The 13123-nt window shown below is 54.2% G+C and overlaps 1 protein-coding gene across 1 annotated transcript; it reads left to right on the forward strand.

Annotated features, from left to right (window-relative positions):
- Positions 1-1112: 1112 nt before the first annotated feature.
- OTUD7A (OTU deubiquitinase 7A) lies at positions 1113-8799 on the forward strand. The gene is made up of 2 exons (XM_082442354.1): positions 1113-6063; positions 7176-8799. Exons 1-2 carry the CDS (start codon positions 5842-5844, stop codon positions 7629-7631), a joined length of 678 nt encoding a protein of 225 aa, XP_082298480.1. The 5' UTR covers positions 1113-5841; the 3' UTR covers positions 7632-8799.
- The last annotated feature ends 4324 nt before the right edge of the window (positions 8800-13123 follow it).

Genomic DNA, 13123 nt, shown 5'->3' on the forward strand with positions numbered 1-13123 from the left:
TCAATCCCTGGTCAAGGAACTAAGATCCTGCAAGTCATGCGGCGTGGCCAAAAAAAAAAAAGAAAAGAAAAGAACATAAAGAAAAATGAACGAGAACTACTGGTGGGGAGTTCGTGAGTGAACACGTGCTAACAGAAACCCTTCTGTGCGTGGTTCTCTCCTAGGATGTGACCATTATTCATGCATCAGTATTGTAATCTCGTGTCATTTCTCGTCTCCAGGCAAAATCTGGGCCCTGATGGCCGCTCTGAATGACAATGGGCAGCTCCAACGGTACGCACAGCCAGTGTTTCAATCTGGGTAATTTCTATTGACCTATCTTACTGTTCACAGATTCTTTCCTCAGCTGTGTAAAGTCTACTGATCAGCCCCTCAAAGTCATTCTTTATCTCTATTATTGTGGGGTTTTTTTACTTCTAGCATTTAAATTTGACTCTTTCTTATAGATTTTTTTCTCTCTGCAGAAATTAACCATCAAATTCTGCATGGTATCTACCTTTTCTATTAGAGTCTTCAACTTATTAATCAGTTATTTTATTTTATTTATTTATTTTTTATTTATTTTTAAAATTTATTTATTTTTTAACATCTTTATTGCAGTATAATTGCTTTACAATGGTGTGTTAGTTTTTGCTTTATAACAAAGTGAATCAGTTATACATATACATATGTTCCCATATCTCTTCCCTCTTGCATCTCCCTCCCTCCCACGCTCCCTATCCCACCTCTCTAGGTGGTCACAAAGCACAGAGCTGATCTCCCTGTGCTATGCGGTTGCTTCCCACTAGCTATCTATTTTACGTTTGGTAGTGTATATATGTCCATGCCACTCTCTCACTTTGTCACAGCTTACCTTCCCCCTCCCCATATCCTCAAGTCCATTCTCTAGTAGGTCTGTGTCTTTATTCCTGTCTTGCCCCTAGGTTCTTCATGACCTTTTTTTTTTTTCCCCTTAGATTCCATATATATGTGTTAGCATACGGTATTTGTTTTTCTCTTTCTGACTTACTTCACTCTAATCAGTTATTTTAAATCAGGTCGAATAGTATCAACACCTGTGTCATATCTGCCTCGTTCTGTCACTTGTCCCGTCTCTTGTCAATGTGCTGGTTTTCTCCTGTCTTTTCTTACGCCAGAAATGTTTTGTTGAGAGCCAGCCATCTTGAGCAGGGCAGTAAAGACTAAGGTAGATCATTTTGATTCCTTTCCTTTTGCTTCATGGGGTTGGCATCAGTCTTGTCAGGACCTGATGCTACGCTGGTTACCCAGCCCTCAAAGGCCTCTAGTTATATCTTGTGTTTACGGTAGGGATGGTATTTCTCACTGTCTGCTGCACGCTTTGTGCTGCGCCTCACTTCGGCAAGGGTCTCTCTCCATATTCTTGCCCCCTTCCTGGCATTAGATTGCTATTACTCGCAGCTTGTTAGCCTGGGTGTGGGAGGGGAGCCCAGAAGCGTAATGTTTCTATTATTCTGATTAAGCCTCTGTCTTAGGCAGGTGCTGTGTCCCTGGATCTGGGCGGAGGGAGTGACCTCCCCCAGCTGTACTTCTGGTCTCAACACATATTCCTGCCCCTCCCCCAGGGAAAAAGAGGTTTATTCCCTATTTCCTGCTCCCACCCCAAGCTTTACTGGGGAAAGGCCCAGTGCCCTAAGACCAAGGGTGTGTGTTGCCCTGTCCTTTGCAGTCTCTTCCACAGTACAGATGGGAAAGGTCCGTGAAGGACACTTTCTCAGAATTCTGGCCAGTCTTTTTGTGAACACAGGTCAGGTCCCATGGAGAGGGGCCTGTAAGTGCTTGTGAATTTCCCTTATGTCTGTGGCCCCAGGCTACACCCTTCCTTTACCAATTTTAGCTGAATTCTTCTTAAGGGGGTCCAACTGAGTCTGCCCCTATTAAGCTCATGTCCATCCCTCCTCAAAGGCACCTGTTTTTCCTTCGATTTGGGGCTAGCCAGTTGCCTGTGACTTCACCTCTCAGACGGGTTAAAGGAAAGTTGTCAGAACTTCCCTGGTGGCGCAGTGGTTAAGAATCCGCCTGCCAATTCAGGGGACACGGGTTCGAGCCCTGGTCCAGGAAGATCCCACATGCTGCGGAGCAACTAAGCCCATGCGCCACAACTACTGAGCCTGTGCTCTTGAGCCCGTGTGCTACAACTACTGATACCCACGCGGCACAACTACTGAAGCCCTCGCGCCTAGAGCCCGCGCACCGCAACAAAGAGTAGACCCTGCTCACCGCAACTAGAGAAAAGCCCGCACGCAGCAATGAAAACCCAACGCAGCCAAAATAAATAAATAAATTTATCTGAAAAAAAAAGAAAGTTGTGAATCTGCAGTTTGTCTAGATTATTGTTGTTATACTGGTGGGACATTGCTCCTTCAGCTTTTTACATCCCAAACAGAAACCAGAGGTCCCCATTCTTTTTTGGAAAATAAGTACTGAAAATTGGATGCTGCTTCAGTTACCCCTTGTCCAAGCTAGACTGAAATGATGCCTATATGTTTCCAGGTTAAAAGATAGGAGAGAGTTTTTTCAAAGGGGGAAAAAAAGTTGGCAGGCTTATTTTGAAAAGCATTTGCTGTTCCTGACATTTGCCACCAGAGGGCGAGTCGCTGCATCACTCCCCCTCTCATTGGTTGAGGCCAGGTTTCCAACAGGGAAAAGTAAGTGTGTAAAGTGACAGGCAGAAGCATCGGAAGTACCTGAGGCTCACAGAGGGCCTGTTCTCGAGGCCACCCTAGGCTGTACAGGTACAGGTGGGGCTCCTGGGCCCTGCAGCCTCAACCCTGACCAGCGGGCCACAGCTGTGCCCTCTGCCTACAAGATGCCTTCCGACATCCAGGCTGAGAGGCTGCCAGGAGCCTGCTGGGTGGTCAGGCTCTAGCACCTTCAGGTGACTCCAACCTTCTGCTTTGTGTATTGGGGTGGGGGGTCAAGGTGGGGAGCCCAGGAAGTCCGTTCCAGCCCAGCTACTGAGTGTAGGAATTCCCAGTAGCCCTTTGGTAGGGAGGCTGAGGGGGGCTGTACAACTTTAGCTGGTTTACCTGAAACAAATAAACCAAAATCATAGTGGCTTCATGTGATACAAGTTTGGTTCTCCTGCAAAGTCTAAAACGGGTGTTCCTAAAACAGGCAGGTCCCTTCCAAGTGGGGAGTCGGGAGCCCACTCCTGATGCCTTCCAGGGCCACCGTCATCAGAAGGCACCACGGTGGGAAGGGGTGTAGGGGAGAAGGGCCACCCACGCCTAACCACTTCACCCAGGGCTTCTGCTCATGCCCCACGCGCGCAAGTCAGCACGTGTTCTTTCCTAACGCTAGGGTGGGGACTGGGAAATGTAGCCGGCCTGGGCAGATGCCCCCAAGGCATCTGTCCCCTGGGAAGGTGGACAGCCAGACCCCAAATCACCCACACTACACCTACAGAAACTGTCCCTAACAGATTATTATTCTAGAACAATGTTTCCCAGATTTGTTTGATTTTAAGACCCACGGAGGATGATTATTTAAAATAGAGTCCTTGGGTCCGTTTCCTGGATACTCTGGTTTGGCCATCTGCCTGGGGGCCTGGGGTGAGCGCCTTTACCAAGCCCTCCAGGGAGCCACGCTGCCCTGTCTACAGAGGGAGCCTCTACTCCCTGCCCCCGCCCATGGGTGGGAAGCCGGGCCAACCTCTCTCTGTTGTCGTGGTGACTCTTGGAACTATGGGACTAGCTCCTGGGTATGGCCCAGGGGAGGCTGGTCCTGAGCCAGCCCTGCAGCCCTCCCTGGGCATGACTACCCTGCAGCTCAGCCCTGGGAGGGGTGGCCTGTGTGTCACAGCCACACAAAGGCAGGACTGAGCAAGCCAAGGCAGACCAAGCTGCCCCTGACCTCTCAAACCAGAGCACAGTGCCCCCCAGCCCCATCCAGATGAAAAGGAAAATCCGGAGCAAAGCTGTATTTCCCTTGTATGGGGGGTTGGGGGACGGGGGTGGGGGGGTGGGGGGCGTGGAGGAAGAGGATTATTTGTGTCTCTTTAGCAGCACAGGAGGGCAGCACTAAGTCAATGTTTCCGATTTCTTATTAGAAAATCAACTACTAATGGTATTCAATCTTAGATTTTATGTATTTATTATTTATTGATTTGCCTTTCTGTTTTTGCCATGGCACCCCTGCCATGAATATGGGGAAGTGACACCAGACTCACGGCCAGCACCTGGGAGGTGGGGGCGGGAGAGGAGTAAGGAGGAGGAGGTCAGGTAAACCTTGGGCAGGAGGAAGGCCCCCTGCATCCTGGAGTGGTGCCTGGGGCCTCACTGTCCCCAAAGATGGGGCTCTTGGTGCCAAAGGAAAACAGCGTGTGGGAGGCCCCATGTGCTCAATCAGGATAGTAGAGAGGCACTCCAGGGGCAAGGATAGGCCTGAAACAGGGAGGCGCCCACCCAGGAGCTGTCAGCTCCTAACCTACTTCCCCATCTAAAAGGGGGCCTGGCCACACCTCCCTCCTAAGCCGGTGGGACAGCAGAGGCGAGAGCCCCTGCTGGAGGCCCCAGAAGGGTCTGAGTGAAGGCTCACCAGGCCCTGCACCCACACGTACCATCCCCAGCAGCACTCACAGAAGCACCCAATTCTCCCTCCACCAGCCACTGGCACGGAGGCAGGAAGCCAGGCTCCAGCAACCAAGCTGCTGGCCTGGCCGAGCCCCAGGCTGTGCTGCTCTGCTGGGGCCTGACCCTCAGGTGGGGCCTGCAGGGGACCTTAGTGCAGCCCTCATGCGGCTGCTGCTCCGAGGGCAGAAATGGGAGGGTAGCCGTCTCCCCATTCTCTGCCCCTGACATCAACAACGGCACCAGGGAGCTGATCCCACCAGGCCCGGAAGCTCCCAGCAGATCCCAGACAAACCTGTAAACACCCGCCTCCACCTCAACCTTTCTGAGGTGGTCCCGGGTTCCCCGGGGCAGGGGCATACTTTGATGAATCAACCCCTCTGTGCAGTGAGGGGCCCATCTCTCCTCACTGCCTTGTCTACCTGCACGTTCCCTCCTTGGAAGGCTCACTGGTCCACCCCAGAAAGGTTTGCCAAACTCCTGCTGTTCACCCTCAGGGCGCTATTACCGCCTGACAGCATGAGCTGTATGTCACCTGTTTATCCTGTCCCCAGTCCGGGATGTGAGCTCTCTGTGGCAAGGGCGACGGGGTCCCTGGGTCCCACACTGACACAGACTTGCTGCATGAACTCCCGAAAGAGCAGATGGGCCGGCAGCCCTTGCTCCCCTCCTCTGGGAGGAGATGGGTGGGTCTGGCCCCAAGCCCCCTCCCAGGTGACCTTGCTCCCTGTGCTGTCTGGCCTGGATCCTTCCTCAGAAATGGCAGAAGTAGTAATAGCTTTGTTTTGTCTGCTGCCCAAAGAGGGCACCTGCCTTTTGACCCATGTCGAGGCCAGGTCACATCTCCAGCTGCTCTTCAGGGTCCACAATAAAGAGGAATTTAAAAAAACTATTAGTGATGGTTTTGAAATCTCTGGCCTTAACGCTCCTACTGGCATAGAGGTCCTGTGTACACCCCCATTCGGTTTCCTTAATCACGGAGACACCTGGTCTCGGGGGCCCTTTCCTGTCCTCCCTGGGGGTGGCGGGGTCTTTGAGCCTCCCATCGCGCCCTGGGCCACCTGGCACGGGTCTCTCTCTTTTGCGTCCCATCCGTGATCCCCTTGAAGGATTCGGAGCACAAGCTGCTGCCTCTGCACTTTGCAGTGGACGCCAGGGAAGGACTGGGAGTGGGGGAAAGACGACGACGATAACTTATGGGGCCCGGCTGGCCCAATAAGACCCTACCCTGTGCCTCCTCCCCCAGCGCCCTATGGGGCGGGCTGTCTCCGGGCTTCCCGGGAAGGGGCTGGACGCCGTGCGCCCCTGCTCCTCGAGGATGGCCGCCGGCGGGCGGGGTGCGCGCGGGCGAGCTGGGGCGCGTCTCACTCTGTGTTCCTCTCTCTCTAGCCTGATCCTGTCGCTAGAAGCGAAGCTGAACCTTCTGCACAGCTACATGAATGTGACGTGGATCCGGATCCCCTCCGAGACCCGGGTGAGCTTGGAGCGCGCCAGGACGGAGCGGCAGGCGCACTCGGCTCGGGGGCGGGCAGGCGGGGTGCATCCTACCCCACGGGGGGCCGCCCCGCGCCGGGTCCCAGCCCCTCCCGCGGTCCCCGCCGCCCCGGCTCCGGCTGGAACGCGAGCCTGTGTGCGCGTGTGCCTGCGAGTCTGGACGTAGGCGCGCGCTCCGGCTAGGGGAGTTTTTCTTCCCTTATTTTCTCCGGAAGGAGAGGAATAAACCCGCCCTACTCAGAAAACAAACCGTAGGCAAGTCACAACACAAAACTCTCTCTGCCGAGATCGGAACACGATGTGCTGCCACGGAGCGGAATTAATTATAAACGTGTGTGTGGGTCCTTGGAAAAGGCAGGGAACCGAGGGCGTGATTCCTTGGCACCCCCTCCTTCTCCTTCTCTCCCCTCCAGGAGGGGAGGGCTGTGAGAAAGGGGCTGGTGCTCCAATTGGCCCCCTCCCCTAGGGAGGACCCATGCTGGCCCTGCCTCCAGATGCTAAGAGGGATTCGCTCTAAGTATCGGACTGATTTTTTTGTGATCTCAGTAATAAAGTGCCAGGAAAAGGGATTTGTTTAAAAAACAAAAAACTTACAAATAATTGGCCCTCCCCAGACGTCAGTTTATTTAACCATACACTGGGGATCGTGACGAATATTTTTTTAAGTGACACGAGGAAAGCAAGGAGGGCAGTGCCCGGCACACAGTACCCAGGACAAGCTGGCACTGCTCAGAGTGCTTTCGTACTTCAGCCTTTACGTGTATTTAATCTTCACAGGGCTCCCTGAGGCAGGTCCTGCTACCCTATGTTACTGATGGCACAAGTGACAATCCGTGGCAGTCTGGCTCCAGAGTCCAGCTGCATGGACTATGTGATGACTTGGCTGTGGGTGTTCTTTTGTAGTCTCCACGAGGACTCTGAAGGCAGCAGCTTTAGCTCGAGAATCAGGAGACTCTCAGGCTGGGCCACAGCTCGGGTTGGGGACAGTGAGGCCGGAGGCCACACCGCGGGGGAGGGGTCTGCCTCCATCTGCCGCGTGGGGACAGCTGGTCTCTAACCTCCTCCTTTCCCTGCCCTCCTTCTCCCTCGCAGGCCCCTCTGGCGCAGCCGGAGTCCCCGACGGCCTCGGCGGGGGAGGACGTGCAGTCCCTGCCCGACTCGCTGGACTCGGACCGCGACTCGCTGTGCAGCAACTCCAACAGCAAGAACGGCAAGGACAAGGAGAAGGAGAAGCAGCGCAAGGACAAGGACAAGACCCGCGCGGACTCCGTGGGCATCCAGCTGAAGAAGAACATGGGCGGCCTGGTGCACGGCCCGATGAGCCGCTCCAAGTCAGCCAATGGCAAGCACGGTGACGCGCCCGAGCGGGGCAAGGAGAAGAAGGCCAAGGCGCGCGCAAGGACAGCAAGGAGGAATCGGGAGCCTCGGCCAGCACTTCGCCTTCGGAGAAGACCACGCCGTCGCCCACGGGCAAGGCAGCAGGTGCGTCGCCAGCCGACAAGGGCGGCGGGCCCCGCGGCGACGCCTGGAAGTACAGCACGGACGTGAAGCTGAACCTCCACATCCTGCGCGCCGCCATGCAGGGCGAGCGCAAGCTCATCTTCGCCGGCCTGCTGCTCACCAGCCACCGGCACTAGTTCCACGAGATGACGATCGGCTACTACCTGACCAGCGCGCAGGAGCGCTTCAGCGCCAAGCAGGAGCAGCGGCGCCGCGACGCCCCCGCCGCCTCTACGGCCAAGGGGCCGCCGCGCAGGCCTGAGGCCGAGGGCGGGCGGAGCCCTGCGTGCCTCGCCGGGCCCCCCACGCAGCTGGTGCTCAGGCTCAAGGAGCGCGCGAACCCCCGGTCGGCGGAGGCGGCACGGGCGGCGACGCGCGGCGCGGCCTCCACTGGCCCCGGCGGCGACAGCGGCGCGCGGCCGCCAGCGGACCGGTCCCCGGGGTCAGTCCCCCGGCGCCGGGGCGCCAGAGCGTTATCCACGTGGAGGCGGTGGGGCGCGCGGGACAAGGCGTGCGCCCCGGCCGTGGGCGTGCTGCGGCGGTGCGCGGCAGAGCCGCGAGCTGTCGTCGCTGAGCTACCGCCCGGCGCGCGCCGCCGCCCTGCGCACGGTCAACACGGTGGGGTTGATGGCGCCCGCCTCCCAGGGGCCTTGCCCGGCGCGGCGGGGGCGGCGGGCGCGGCCGAGCGCAAGTCGCAGACCTACGCCAACGGCTTCGGCTCGGCGCGCGACGGCCTGGAGTTCGCCGACGCGCCGGCCGCGCGCTCGAACGGTGAGGGCGGCCCGGGCGGCCCCGCCAGCGAGAGAAGTGCGCGTTCTACGGGCGCGCCGAGACCGAGCACTACTGCTCGTACTGCTGCCGCGAGGAGCGGCGGCGGCGCGAGGCCCCCGCGGCCCGGCCCTGAGCGCGCGCCGCTGCCCCGCCGGCCGGGCTGTCCTCTCCGTGCTGTAGGTGTCTCCTCCGCGCCCTGGTCCACCGGGAGGCCGGCGATCCTCTGTACGTGCTGTGTACGTGTTTGGTCAAACATTCCTAATGGTGCCTGAACCTACACTGACGCCACTCAGGTAGTAGACGGATAGGAAAGAGTCATACTGTTGGAAGTGGGTGTGCTAGCTAGCACCTGCCTCGTACCTGTGGAAACTGAATAGCCATTGCAAGAGTATTTTTGTTCCTCGATAAGAGAAGTAAAGAAATTTGCACCCCTTTGTTTTTAGAAGGGAGTGTTTTACATGCCTCTTTTCGGGGGGGGGGGCTTTTTTCTCTAACCTGGCGACTGACCTCTTAACATGTAGCGGTCACCTGCGTGCGAGCGGTGCCACCCAGGGTTTCAAAGCGAACGCGCGGCCCCGGGACCGCGGTGGCGGCTCTGCCTCGGGCTCCCTCCCACCTGTGCCCTTCCTGGGCCCCTGGAGGACAGGACGCTTGGCCGCCCGCTGGCGCCCTGGTGGTCTCTGTGGCCCTTTAGGAATACGCGGCTCCATCTCATAAGCAGAGCCTCCTCCCACAGCCCCCGGCTCGAGCGACATTCACACTGCCCTCAAAGCCGCGGGTGTCTGTAGGATGGGCACCGGACAACCTACCTCGCAGGGCGCGGTGAGATGTAGCGATCGCTCCCGGTGCCAGGCAGCTCAGGTGACAGGAGCTTTCCAAAGACACCTTGGGTCCCAAAGGCAAGGTTCCCAATTCACTATTTGGAGTTGCCCATATATGAGCAAAGATGACACCCTGCCTACATTTCCCCTTCAAAGACACTTCCGCAGTGAACCGTGGCCGGAGGGCGCCGTAGGAGGCGACCATCGAAGCCCCAGGAGAGAGGCGAGAACTTGACCCTGCGGTCACTGTGTAAGCTCCCACTAGGCCGCCCTGAAACCCGGCCTGCCCCTCTTTCCAGAGGGAAGGGGCTGAGGGCCGCCGGGAAGGAAGCCCACCCCTACCCCGCCGCCCACCCGCATCTGTCCGGGATCAGCCAGGTGGAGGGGCGCCGCTCCCATCGGGGTCCCCTCCGCAGGGTGCGGGTAACCCTGACCGTGGCTGCAGAACACATTAGGAGCAGCCGCATCACGTCCCTATTTTGGTGCCTCCTTACATTTCTTAAGAAAAAAAATAGCGTCCTTAGTTACTCTGTTCTGAGCAGCAGTATGCAGCGTCTTCCTTCCAAGATTACCTCTGGAGAACACCGTTCTTGGCCAAGGGCACTGAGGCGCTAAACCTGCCTCACTAAGGGAAGATCTTGTTTCCAAGAAATACAGATACGATGGGTAAAATCCTCACTAGCAAAATAATCCTTTAAAACCTGTGAGAGCCTTAGAATTGCCTCTAATAATCCCAAGAAAGAGAGGAGAAGGCGCCCAGCTTCGCTGTGGCTGTATCTTCAGAAAACACAGGAGGTAGACCATCTCTTCATTGGAGCCAGCTTCTTCTCCAGAAAGAATGCTTTCCCCCCGGACATAAAGAGCAGCAAAAACGGAAAACACACACACACACACACACCAACAACAACAACAACAACAACAAACAAAAAAATGGGGAGGGGATTTTTTGTTTTACTTGTTTGAAGAATTATAATAAACTAATCTGAGTATCTCCTGTGCGTAATTCCTTTTTGTTTTTAAATATCCACAGCACGTGGAGTTTTCAGTAATTTATTCAAGCTTTACATAAGTGGTTCCTTAAAATTATTAATTACATAGGATCTTAAATTTTTTCAAAAGTTTTACTTTTCGTGCTAAATAGTACTTTCAATGTGTGGAAATTACTAATATTCACGTCCGTCATATTACTGGGGTTTCTTTTGTTTAAAAAAAGTAGTTTTTAAAAAATATCTCATCAAGACGGTTTGTGGCAGCTTTTTGGACTGATTCTTCACGTCGTGCTGACCAACTGCTTTGCCATCCAAAGCTGTGAGGTCACAGGAAATAAATACTGCTTCATGTGTAGACTCCAGCTCCTGCCCTACATCTCACAGAAGGGGCAACAGCCAGTCTGGAAAATGCTTCCCTGGGCATTCAGCAGCCAAACACATACGCACAAGAAGTCAAGGAGGCAGAAAGTAATCTCGTGTTTGTTTTTTAATTTTTTAACATGAAAGCAGCCGACCAGAAATTTCCAAAATTTATCTTTCTCATGCTCTCTGCCAGGTTAAAAAAGAAAGGAAGGGAGGGAGGAAGGAAGGAAGGAAGGAAGGAAGGAAAGGAGGGAGGCAGGCAAACCGAGAATAAAAATGGTCCATTTGTAGTACCAGAGGAAAAAGGAAAACCTTCAAAACCAGGCAGTGTAACTCCTAGGTATTATCAGAAAACAGTGACCTGGGAATTCCCTGGTGGTCCAGTGGTTAGGACTCCTCACTCTCACTGCTGAGGGCAGGGGTTTAATCCCTGGTCAGGGAACTAAAATCCCACAAGCCACTCGGCCAAAAAAAAGAGTCAAAAAATAAAGTCAAAACAAAACAACAGTGCCCTGTTCTAGCTCCTTGAATTTCAGTCACCTCCGCCCCACCCCCACCTGACATATGTGCCATAAATAAAAGCCTGAGCTCCAGGCCCCGCCCCCACCAGGCTCCTCCCCCGGCTGCCTGAAAGGGCCCCAGTTCCTCCACCTGGTCACTGGCTGCTTCACCTGCGGGCGCCTGTGGGTGTCGCTCCTATCAGACAGGATGCCCTCCGTCCACGTAGTTTACAAATAGCCGTTTCCTCTTGTGAGAGGTCTGGATCCACCCTTCCTCTAAACAGTGTTAAAAACTGAGCGAGCCCACTGTTCTGTTAAACATGCCAGTCCAGCCCCCCATGTTCACAAGAGCTCTTTAGCCCTGGTCCCTGGCCAGACATCTCAGACCAAATGAGTTCATCAGGCTGCACAAGGACTATTAGAAACTGCTGTGTTTTTCACATGTGGGTCAAGAGGTCCCCTAATGTCTTTCTATGACTTGGGGGCCCTTTGTGGAGTGGGGAAAAGGAAGTGGATTGCAGGCACTGGGGAAAAGGAAGATGGCCAGTCGCGATTCTAGAAAGGCCGTGAGCCCCACCAGGGTGCAGGTCCTAGATGTGGGCTGCGCAGCTGCCCTGCTGGTGAGCGACCTTCCCATCCAATCGGGTCTGGCCAAACTTCCCCTTCTGGGAAGGTCGAATGTCTCTAAGTGACAGCAAGTTTCCAGAAGAATCCCAGATACTTATAAACTCCAGTGGAGGTTATTTCAGTCATTTGCTTCACAGTTCTTGCATCTGCGTTACCTGGGTATATGAGTTTTTAAAAAATAATATATTGTGAAAGGAAAGCGTTTTTAAGCGTATTCTGCTTGTAGATTTTATGCTGTTATGTTGATATTTTACAAGCCAAGTTTAAACTGTACTATAGAAATTATTTTTATATTATTTTCAGAATATGCCACAGAGCAATATTTTGCACCCTTATATTGTCACCGGGTTGTCTCCTTGGAGGGCTACCTTTAGGTGGAGTGGGGCTCCGCTGGCCTGCGGGGGTGAAACGCGTTGTGCTGTTTGCTCAGATCTCCTCTGAAAGTGGAACAGTGTTAATGTCTCTTCTTTTTCCATGGAAAGCTCCATTTGTTTTCTGTTCCTGGATTTTGGTACTCCATTTTTCCTCTTAAATGAATACTTTCTATTCACTAAGTTACTGTGGACCTTTTCTTCCTTATCACCACCCAGTGGCTCCAGTGGCGTTCCGAAAATTTGAGATCTGTTACTTTACAAACTTCATGTTTTCCAAACCGATTTGATTTATTTAGTGCCTCAAGATAGCAGGGGGCGCACCTCGAGGTGTGCAATCCTCTGGGCAGTGCCCACCGTCTCTGGGGGGATGGGGTCGTGGCTACGTGGCTCTCACCCCCTCCCTTAGCGACCACAAGCTTATTTTGCAAATTACTCTACTTTGCAGAAATAAACTTAACTGATGAAAATATATCTCACATTAGTTAAGAAAAAAGGGCTGTATCCATCAGTGGTGGGAAATTTGTGAAAGAAAAAAACAGGCTTTGCCAAACCCACGTGTTCCATTCTCTGTGTTTTTTATGTTTACTAAGAGAAGTAGAGTAATGTGCGTTTGGGAGGGTTTCTTTCTTTAGGACACGATTCGGTTTTCCTCATTGCAGTGTGGACTTTACAGATTAAGTTCCTCGAGTGCTTTTTTCTTTTTCTTTTTCCCGATGCTTCTAATAAATAAGGAGAAAACGTGTGTTGTGGCTGAGCGGGCCCTGCCTTGTCAGACCTCGGCCGCTGGGACGTTGCCTCTGTCCAGAGTCTGGTTCTGCTGTCACCTGAGCGCAAGCACATCTGGGAAAGGGCCCTGTGGTGGCTGGCGCCCCTGGCACCAGGGAGCAGGCACCCCCTTCCAAAAAGCCTTAAAGCGGTGGCTCTCTGGAGACCTCCGGGTCCCACCTTGCTCTTCAGTCCTAACTATACTGTAAACTCTTTGCTGCTGGAACTGGCCCGCTTTGGTGTGGGGCTCCAGGGCGATGAGGGGTGCCCAGCTTCATTCTTGTTTCAGCCACGTCCCCACCTCCACTCTCCAGCGAGGGTCCAGTGGGT

This window comes from Balaenoptera physalus (assembly GCF_965194825.1).
Source record: "Balaenoptera physalus genome assembly, chromosome: 2".
NCBI lineage: Eukaryota > Metazoa > Chordata > Mammalia > Artiodactyla > Balaenopteridae > Balaenoptera > Balaenoptera physalus.

What these genes read in the sequence shown, in the direction of transcription:
- OTUD7A (XM_082442354.1), top strand. Translation starts at nt 5,842, where the DNA reads ATGGGGCGGGCTGTCTCCGGGCTTCCCGGGAAGGGGCTGGACGCCGTG. An exon ending in GGATCCCCTCCGAGACCCGG is followed by an intron (nt 6,064 to 7,175) that starts GTGAGCTTGGAG and finishes TCTCCCTCGCAG; the next exon opens with GCCCCTCTGGCGCAGCCGGA.